The sequence below is a fragment of the Lissotriton vulgaris genome, chromosome 5, assembly GCF_964263255.1.
Source record: "Lissotriton vulgaris chromosome 5, aLisVul1.2, whole genome shotgun sequence".
Classification (NCBI taxonomy): domain Eukaryota; kingdom Metazoa; phylum Chordata; class Amphibia; order Caudata; family Salamandridae; genus Lissotriton; species Lissotriton vulgaris.
The window spans coordinates 1,985,007,655-1,985,018,197 of NC_141693.1; the positions used below are offsets into that span (position 1 = coordinate 1,985,007,655).

General features: G+C 48.2%; 1 protein-coding gene across 1 annotated transcript; it reads right to left on the reverse strand.

Moving 5' to 3' along the window:
• Positions 1 to 1,280: 1,280 nt before the first annotated feature.
• On the reverse strand, positions 1,281 to 10,049 carry LOC147717926 (uncharacterized). Its single transcript, XM_086919897.1, has 2 exons — positions 9,915 to 10,049; positions 1,281 to 1,796 (listed from the first exon to the last, which is right to left on the reverse strand). Exons 1-2 carry the CDS (start codon positions 10,047 to 10,049, stop codon positions 1,281 to 1,283), a joined length of 651 nt encoding a protein of 216 aa, XP_086776023.1.
• Positions 10,050 to 10,543: the final 494 nt, after the last annotated feature.

Sequence of the window (10,543 nt, forward strand, 5' to 3'; positions counted from 1 at the left end):
CCCTTTGGCTGCCACTACGACGCCATTCCCCGATGGGGGGTTGCCGCCTTCCATAGATGGCAGACAAAGTGCATTCTCCCCCCGCCACACTGCATGCTTTACAAGGACCCAACCCCACATCAAACTCGGGAGTCGTACTTGATTTTCTGCAGTGTGCTGCTTGTTTATTAAAATTTAAGTTCTCTGGTCAATTACCTCATTGACCCACCAATTCTCTTTATTTATTCGTACATATTCAAATACAGTATTTAGGAATAAAAACTTGCACTTATAATACAATATATACATTCACCGCCCATTCCACTGGGCCTTTTATTTGACTTCAGTGTTGCGCCAGCAGGCCACAATCCAGATCACCTGCCCCATACGTTAACCCCCTTCTGGTCAACAGAGCCGCAGGTGAGGAAAGCGCCCACTTGGGCAACCAGCGGCCTCTGGGGTAGGGCTGAAAAGCCAAGGCCACCAGCAGGTCGGCCCCAACTCTCCCGCCAGCCCAGAGTCCATACTGATTTAGCAAACCTGTTCAGAGTTAACTGTCTCTAGACAAGAAGTTCCCGTGGTATTCTTGTCCGGAACCCCGCCACAGGACGAGGAGCTTACTGGCGGACTCGACCTCCCCCCCCTGCGCTCAAGAGCTTCGGAGACGGCTCCTAGGACTGTTTCTATAAATATCTCCATACCCGCCTCCGACAAGTGGACTCCGTCCTTTGCATATAACTCCGGCCTTTCTGCCTGAATTAATTTATGGCGAATCGCTTTAATACTCGATTGTTTCAGGATTTCCGCCACCGATTGGTTCAGTCTTTTGACAGATCTGTTTATTGCCTTCATGGGTGCGCCCCGAGCCCACGCGAGTCTCGGGATGACTTCCGACCACAGTACTATAGCTTCTGGGAAAATGTTTTTGATTGCTGCTAGGGTAGAAAACAGGGATTCCTTCACTTCTCTCCTCCCGCCTGGAATCATGTTGTTGCCTCCGCAGTGCAACACGAATACGTCTGGCGAAGGCATGCCTTTTGCCAGAGCCGCTTTTACATCCCTCGGGACGTCCGCTAGGCGCTGCCCGCCTATTCCCACCCAATGATGGTCACAACCTCGCATCATGGTCACCCTGTCCCTGAGTGTCTTTTCGAAGTGCGCCCCGGCCCTGCGAATGAAGGAGTGGCCGCACCAACAGATTTGGGTTCTCTTAAGGGAGGTACCTAAAGTAAATATGAAGAGTAAATGTGAAGAGATACAGGCAGTCGATTCTTACAAAAGGCACGCAAGCGAAAGATACGTCAGACTAATTGCGGGCGGATATAACGTTCATAACAAGATGATTTCCAGCGACCCAACCTTTTGATTACCTGTTCGGGTAGGCCTAGGCCAGCAGCCGTTGTCGCTGCTCCAATTCTAAACGAATGTGATGTAAATTCGGCCGGATCCACTCCGATCCGTGCCAAGGCCACTTTTACTACCCGAGTGAACTGGAACCTGGTAAGGGGTAACCCATTCTCATGAATCAAGAGTCTATCATCAGTTCCCTGGGGCCTGACTTGGAGAAATACCCTCAGCAAATTGACCGGACAAAAGGGCTCACCCTCTACTCTACCCAGTTGTAACCAGGTACCTCTACCCAGCGGATCCGTTTTCGATCTCCGCACCCTTAGCCGTAGGACACCTTTGGACTCGATTATATCAGAGCACCTCAGACCCCCTTCCCTATCTGATTTAGACGCCGGGAGTAATTCTGAAATTCTCAGAGCCCCACAAAAGGCCAAGGTATAGGCCACCCGGAACAACTGTGTCTCATACTGGGAGAAACATACGAAAGGGAGAGCTCCTAAGATTTTTATCAGTTTTTCAACGTTTATCGGCCTCCTACAATCTTTCTCCCCGGGCGCTAGGCGCTCCCAACCTCTCATTGCTCTTCTAACTCTCTGGTCTTTAGTCGGATCAGACACCCCCCGTAGACCCGCATAAAATGCTAAAGCCGACAGCTGCCTTTTCATGGATGCTACCGACTTCGCCTGCTCTTTCTGCTGCACGATGAAGCCTAATACACTCTGGGGGGCAAAGATGTCCGCTACACCCACACCCCTCAGGTATGCCATATACGACTCCCATGACCTCTGATACATACTCATAGTCCTTGGAGCCAAGGATGCAGATATGAACTCGGGGGCTGTGGGGCACCAAACTTCCATAGCTCCGCTGGGAAGGCTGACATTGACGTCTCCGCCTGGGGCCAATGCTCCCGGAACTCTGTCAACTTAAAACGAGACAATGCATCAGCCGCTTTGTTTTCGACACCTGGAACATGTTTAGCAGTGAATTGGACATTATGGCTCAGGCATTGCAAAACCAATTCCTTCAACAACCTGAGTACCCAAGTACAGGTGGCCCTCTGGCTATTAATCACCATGACTACAGACATATTGTCTGACCAGAATACTATACTCTTGTTTGCCAGCAGATCTCCCCACAAGTGCAAAGCCACCACTATGGGGAAAAGTTCAAGGAAGGAAATGTTAGTAGTCAGGCCTCGCTTGATCCAGTCATCTGGCCAGCACTGCATACACCATTTTTGACTGAATATAGCCCCGAAACCAATACTACCTGCAGCGTCGGTGAACAGCTCAAGATCCGTATTAGAAGAACAGGCTGCTCGCCACAATACCATGCCATTGAAGTCCCTCAAAAAACTTTTCCAAATCATAAGATCCTCTCCAACTGTGGCTGAGAGCCTCACTCTGTGGTGTTTGGCCCGCAGTCCAGACATCGCCCTCGCTATACTCCTGGAGAAGGCCCTGCCCATAGGAATGACCCGCAGAGCAAAGTTTAGTTGACCCAGAAGAACTTGTAGCTGATGTAAGGTTACCTTCCTTGCCCCCAGGCAGCCATCAATAGCGGCCCTAAAGGCATCGACCTTGACTTTTGGCAGCCTGCACACTCCTGCTGTCGTATCGATTTCTATGCCCAGGAAGGTCAAACACGTGGTCGGGCCTTCGGTTTTTTCCGCCGCCAAAGGTACTCCGAGCGCCTCAGCCAAGCGCTGGAAGCCCAGCAGGGCCTTCCTGCACGACTGGGAACCCTCGGGACCCATGAACAGAAAATCGTCCAGGTAGTGGACTACAGCATGTGAGTTGTCCGAGGTCAGAAACTGCTCAACCGCCCATTCTAGGAACCTTGCGAAAGTCTCGAAAACTGCACAGGCAATAGAACACCCCATAGGCATGCACAAATCCAGAAAATAGTTACCGTCGAATGTGAAGCCCAAGAACCTGGTGTCGTCCGGGTGCACGGGTAGTAATCGAAAGGCTGATTCAATATCGGCTTTAGCCATTAGAGCTCCCTCCCCTAATGCCTGCAATTTCTCAATAGCCGTGTCAAATTTGGTATACTTCACTGAGCACAGATCCGGATCTAACTTATCGTTGACTGAAAGCCCTGGGGGACTCGACAGATTATGGATCAGACGGAATTTACCCTCCTCCTTTTTCGGAACTAGACCCAAAGGGGAGCAAACCAGATTATGGGTAGGTGGTTCTGTGAAAGGACCCCCAACCCGCCCCAACGCTACCTCCTTCATGATCTTTTCTCGAGCTGCCTCCATATTTCGCAACACTGAGCTCTGATTGCGAGGTGGGACATTGGAAGGTGGGGCTGAAGACGGGATGCGAAAGCCAATTGTAAAACCCTGCAGTAGGAATTGAGCCTCCCCAAGATTATCGTATTTACTGAGGAGGTGTGTCAGGACATGCCGTTTAATTGGAGTTGGTAGTTTTGTCGGGGGTCTTAGCTGGCTTTCCTTTTGGGGCACTGTGGCTGGTTTGTTCCTTGGGGTTACTGGTTTTCTTAAAACACCTAATCTCGGGATGAGAGGTACCCCCGCAGTAGGAACAGCAGTGTTTGAATTTACACGAGACCCCCCTGGTACACTCATTTCTATTAAACTGCCAGCAGGCCTGTTTTTTCTCACCGATCCCTTTGTCAGTCCGAAAGGACTGGCCCTGAGTTGAGGGCACTGGGGTAGGCGTTGAAGGGGTGGAATAAAAGACTGTATGCCACAAATTAATCTCCTGTTGGTCCCATGCTATACCCGGGTGAACTGCCTTCATCTGCCTGAACATTTTATCGTATTTCAGCCACCCCTGGCCTGGAAACTCCGTTGCCGCTCCATGTATCAATGATATATAACTCATCATTTGTGGGCCTAAAACAGGATATTTTTCAAGCATAACAGCGGCATATATTGCAAATCCCGTGATCCAATTCTTCATGGACCATTCTACCCATGATTTCTTCTGATTGTAATCTCCCTCCTTTCCGGCTTTGGGCTTTCCGGCCGCCACCCCCGCGTTGATAAGGTCGAACACTTCTATGTATTCGCCTCTGAGTATCCTGTCCTTCATATCTGCTGGCACATGCCAAGTTATCCCCGCGGATGGCGATAAGGTCATCGAGGAAGAACCAAACATTAGAGGGCTGAAAGCTAATAATGGGGAACCAGCTGGTTGCCCCCCAAACCCTCCCTGCATCTGGCCATTAGAGGGACCCGGAACCTCACCCACTGCATTCGCCCTTGAGCCCTGACTTGGACACCCTAGATTAGAGAAAGCGGTCATCGCTAAGGGGGACCCGTGAGCTGAGTAAGCAGGAAACATTGAGCTCACCGGGCTGCTACCTATCGCCTGACCATGTGACCCATATAATTGCATCCCTGGTAACTGAGCGACCCCCCCGGGCTGAACCCAAACTTGCGACACTCCGCTACCCGGCTGTGCCACTACTGGCGGTAACATACCGTGCGGACCGGACCCCCCCACAGAAGTGACGGGGAACCCTCCTATCAGCGTAGGCCTAGTTGCCTCATACTGCCCATCGGCGTCATCTGTGTCGTTTTCTGCGCCTGAGTTCGAATCAATTGCCTCTGGCGCCTCCTCCTCACCTGGTGATACCGGTCGTGAATCCGTTGGCCTAGACCGCTTGCCTCTTGCCGAGCTTCTAAGCTTTTCTGGGGTCTGCTTCGTTCTTTTGCCTCTCCCCCTCTCCTCCTGAGAGTTCGCATCTGCTTTAGCCCCGTCTCTCATATTCTTAAGTACCCAATCCATGCCCTTCTCTCTTGTGAACTCCAGCAGCTCCGTAAAGGCAAGGAATTCCTCCTTCTTGGCTGCGGGCTGTTTACCCTTCGGTACCTTCTTCGACGGCATCCTGCACTTAAAGAAAACAACGTTAAAAAACTTATCGAGAGACGCAACGGCTTTTTAGGCCCACTGCGCCACGGATGTGCCCGGGCCCCAGGAAATCGAATGATCAAGCGCCAGCGCTCGCCCTCCCCCCCGGACACGAGGATTTACCGCTGCAAACCCCCCCCCCCTGCCAACAACCTTTAAATCGAGAAACTAAGCACAAAAGCTGTAAAAAAGGCTGCAAGGAAATCTAGCACACACTGCAAGGCCCGCTAACCTAAACCACGAGTCGGGGTAACTCTCGCTGTATACTCCAACGCGATGCTCCCACGATGTCTTCTCTTGGAGACGTCCGACTCCTGGATGATCAGCGGACAAAGAGGGGGCCTCTAGGCTGGTCGCGGGCTTTTAAGCCTCGCGCCCTACTAACGCTTCCGGGGCGTACCTCGTCCTTTGTTCCCATTGGTCCTGACGCGACGCTCACTTCCGGGTCACGCAACCCGGAAGTGTCCCGGCTCCGGGTCGGCCCTTTGGCTGCCACTAACGACGCCATTCCCCGATGGGGGGTTGCCGCCTTCCATTCTGTATACTGTCTAACATGGCTTTTTCTCCTAAGTGTGCTGGACTATGTGCTGTATTAATGATAACTTGAACCATGGAGTCGGGGAGAAACCATGTGGCTTTTCCCTTTGTCATCCATCCCTGATCGGTTTGGACCCCTCCTTGTTCAGTCCATTTCTTGATTTCGTCTGGAGTGGCATGTGTCTGTATGTCGAGTACATCTTGTGAGGGATCCCTGACTGTCATACAATTTGTCAGAGATGATACTTCAGTCTTCGTCGTGTCAGCTGGAATATCGGTTTGAGTCTGTGCTGTAAGTTTGGCTGTTCGATCTGCCAGGTCGTTACACTGGGAAATAGTGTCAGTGAGTTTCGTATGTGCTTTGCACTTCATGATGGCTATTGCTGTAGGCAAGTGTATTGCATCTAACAGAGCTTGAATGAGGGGACCATGCTGTATCTTGGTTCCATGAGAGGTCAAAAAACCTCTCTCCTGCCAGAGAACACAGAAGTTGTGAACGACTCCGAATGCATACTGTGAATCTGTGTATATGTTTACTTTCAAGTTCTTGGCTCGTATACAGGCTTGTGTCAGAGCAATGAGCTCTGCTGCTTGGGCAGACAAGGTGTCAATTCGTTGTGTTTCTATGACTTCAGTATCAGTGGTCACTGCATATGCGACCACTAACTCTCCTGTGTTTGTTCTCATACATGAACCATCCACATAAAGTGTCAGGTCTGGGTCAGGCAACGCAATATCTGTCAAGTCTTGTCTTGGCTTCGTCACTGTGTTAATGACTTCCACACAGTCATGTGGTGTAGGATCTGCCGTGATTGAGGGTAAAAGTGTAGCAGGGTTTAATATGTTACAACGCCTGATCTCTATGTGTGGCTGGAACAGTGTCAGTTCATATTCTGTCAGTCTTGCTATAGTCAGGTGCTGTGTCTGTGTCCTGTTTAAGAGAACTTCCACGGAGTGTGGAACCTGTACTGTCATGGGATGTCCTAACACTATGGAGTCACTTTGTCTGATAGCTAGAGCTGTTGCTGCAACCGATTTTAGGCACGCAGGCAGAGCCTGGGCCACTGGATCCAATGTACTAGAAAAGTAAGCACAAGGCTTATGTTTTCCTGCTTGATCTTGTGTGAGAACAGATAATGCTGTGCCATCGCGTTCAGTAACAAAAAGTGTAAAAGGTTTGCTGTAACATGGTGTCGCTAAAACAGGTGCTTGACATAGGGCTTTCTTCAGTTCATCGAAAGCAAGTGTATGTTCCTGAGTCCAAGGGAGGACAGTCGAAGTCGCTGCCTCCTGTGTTGTCAACTGTATGAGTGGTTTAGCTAGATATGCGTACTGGGGAATCCATTGTCTGCAGTAAGAAGTGAGGCCAATGAAGGCCCGTACTTCCTTTTGTGTCTTGGGCTGTGGAAGACGTGCAATTAACTGAATGCGGTCAGGTGTCAACTGTCTACCCCTCTTGGACAGCAAGTGTCCAAGGTATACCACTTGCTGGGCACAGAACTGTAGCTTTGAAGGGGACACCTTGTGCCCCTTTTCTGCCAGGAAGTATAAGACTGTCAGTGATGCACGTTCGCATTCTCGTTCTGTACGCGCTGTGATCAATAGATCATCAACGTATTGGAGCAGTGCAGTGTCAGTAGGCATGTGAATACTGTCTAGTTGTCGTTTCAGTGCTTGACTGTAAATACTAGGGCTTTCTGTGAACCCTTGAGGAGCCCTTGCAAATTTGAAGCTTCGGCCATTCAAACAGAATCCGAAGAGATACTGGCTTTCCGGATGGATGGGGACACTAAAGAAGGCGTTCTTGAGATCAACTACAGTAGAGAACGTTGCTTCGGAATCAATGGCAGTCAATAGGGAAGAAATGTCTGGGACCACTGGGTACTATGGTATTATGCATTTATTTAATTCCCGAAGGTCAATCACTAGTCTGTAGACTGGTGGTGCATTTGGGTCAGTTCGTTTAAGAATCGGAATGATAGGAGAATTACATACATTGGAGTCAGTTTCTACAACCACTCCTTGAGCAATAAGTCCGTCAACAATTTTCAGTAAGGCCACTACAGCCTCGGGTGGTAACTTGTATTGTCGGATTCGTGGCAGTACAACTCCTTGTTTGAGTGTGACACGGTATGGTGTAATGTGCATGTAACCTACATCAGTCGGACCTTGCGCCCATAAATGCTGTGGTACATTCTGAAGTCTTGGATCAAAATCTCTCAACACATAATGTCCTTTAAAATCACGTAAAAACAATCTCACTCCTTCCGGAGAACAACAAATCACTGCTCCTAGTTCTTTCAATGTTTTTATACCAAGCAAGTTTTCTGGACACGATTTCGTAAGTAACAAGTCTGTAGTGCGGGACAATGGACCAACTCCTAGGGAAACTGGCTTTGACACTTCGTTAACAATAGGCTTTCCTGAAAATCCCAGGGAAATATTCTGTGAGCCTGAGAGGGGTGCCCCTGGAATCTTGTCGTGACTGATGGTAGTTCTGCTCGCCCCTGTGTCAATCAGAAATTTTCTATCTTTCCCTAATACATGACTATGCACATAGGGACCCTCTTGATCTACAGGAACCTCAATAAGGGGCAAGCCAACCTCCCTCTCTAGGCTGTTTCATGAGTACTGTTGATAATCTGGGTAGTCTGACTGTGCGTACTGGTACATTTGTTGCGTGACATCTTGTGTGGCAGCTATGTGTTGGGGTACAGCTACTGTCTGTTGTGCGTTCTGTGGAGGTTGCGTATTCTGCGGGATGTGGTCCTGTCTAGGAGGACGCGGTCTTTCTTTTGTCTTGCCTGTAGCTATATTGTGTTTCAGGACAGCACATTCATTTATATAGTGACCTGGCTGCTTGCAGTAGTTGCAGTTCCCTTTTACAGGTGCCGCGCCCTTTCTTTGACCATCAGCGGCTGGAACTGATTGTGCAACTAGTACTTTCATTTTCGTGTCTTTCATACGCCTCTTTTCGTGTTCTTGTTCTTCTCTAATTCTGTTCTGGTGATACTGTAACATTTGTAACATTTGGGAAGGGCTATTAGCTTGCCAGGTACTTTCAACCTTCAGTACTCTATTTTTAATCTGGGGTAAGGAATTCTCTACTAATTTGGTCACGAATAGATGTGGATACGATTCACTACTTGTCTTTAGGCCACTATTAATAATAAAACATTTCTCGAATCTAGAATAGAAGTCACTAGTGTCTTCATCTTGTTTCTGTTTACAGGCTGAAATGGCATCCCAATCTTCCTTTTTAGTAGTCAATAATCTTGGCAAGACCTGTATCAATAGCTCGGGTAATTCTTTAGCTTTATCCGAAAGACCAATACCTGGGGCTCTTTTCTTATCTTCGTCTTCTAATTCTGCCCAATTAATCTTTTTCTCTCCCACCTCCCATTCTTTTTCTTTGAGTTTTTCATAAATGCCTGCAGGCAACAGGACTTTCAACATTTTAATCGTATCAGCATATGTATACTCTCCCATGAGGAGCATGTCTTTTAATTCACGGTGGAACCCTGCTGGATCTTTATCATGACAGGGCAATCATTTTTTCATTTCCAATAATTCCATTTTCGTTAAGGGTGTATAAACAAATACTCGTTGAAGCGCACCCCCGTCAGTTCTAACGGGATGAACCTCTCGTAAGGGATTCTGTCTGTCTATGTAAAAGGTCTTTCTTTCTCGGTGTGGAACAGGAACAAAATGTGGAGTCAGGAAAGTCATGTATTTATGTCGTTGTTCTAAAATGACATTAATTAATTCGGTACCTAGACCTCTCCATCTTGTTAGGAGTAAATCATCCAATAACTTATATAGGGGACCTGGATCAGAATGCTGATTCTCGTACAATGTGATGAGATGTTGAATCATGTACATACCAGCTAAACGCTGTTCTTCCGGAGGAAGACTCAAAAATGTCTGTGCTACTACGTCATCCTTATATATGTTAGAATTGCCGGCCCATTGTACTGCTGACCGGGCTAGTTCCTGTTCATGCATGGTACTAAGTTCGCTACTCCCTACTCGTCTTTTCAATGTTTGGTCAGTGGCTTGGAATATGTGTTCAAGGGAATACTGTTCTGGTATGGGAGAGAGAGAACGTTTCTTGTATTCTAGTCGTATGGGTCTATCAAAAGGTCTTGCCCTACCTACGTAATGTATTTTACTCGGATCCTCAATTGCTAAATCATCGTCCTCTGAGACTTCGTCATCTTCGCCCTCGGCTTCTTTCTCCGCCTGTTCTCTCTCGTGTATCTCAACAATTTCTTTACAAAATTTTCTGTACATGGCTTCTACACAACTCTGTTTATCATGTTTACCAGCAGCTATGTTGTCACTCCAATTTGTCAGGACTTTAGTTACTTCTTTATTTGGCTGGTCTCGTTCCCTGATCAAACAGTTGATCAAGAACTGCAAGAGCATACGCTGAAGTTCCACTTTTCTATGTGCCATGGCCTCGTGAATACTTTCTGGTCCCTCCCCCGTTCTAATGAAGTGGTATATTTTGTCTAAATGTTCCTTCATGTCTGGTAGAATGAGCAAATAATCTGCAACACGTCTTAAACGTATTGAGTATATAAGCATTGAACCCTCTCCTGGTACTGGATCATATATACAATCGGTAAGGTACTGTCTAAGGGATTGGTATGTAGCTGCTTTAGGCGTGTGCTGTTATGCTAGTTCTCGTAGTGATGATCGTTTTAATGGAGGTGGTGTGTGTGGCGTTTCTCGAGAGGGCCCCCCTCCCACTGCTCCCAAACTGGAATCGCCTAGGCTTGAAT

Coding starts and splice junctions, on each gene's coding strand:
- LOC147717926 (XM_086919897.1), bottom strand. CDS start 10,049: ATGTACAGAAAATTTTGTAAAGAAATTGTTGAGATACACGAGAGAGAA. Junction 1,797..9,914: donor ATCCGAGTAAAATACATTAC/GTAGGTAGGGCA, acceptor TGTTTCTCCCAG/TATGAGACACAGTTGTTCCG.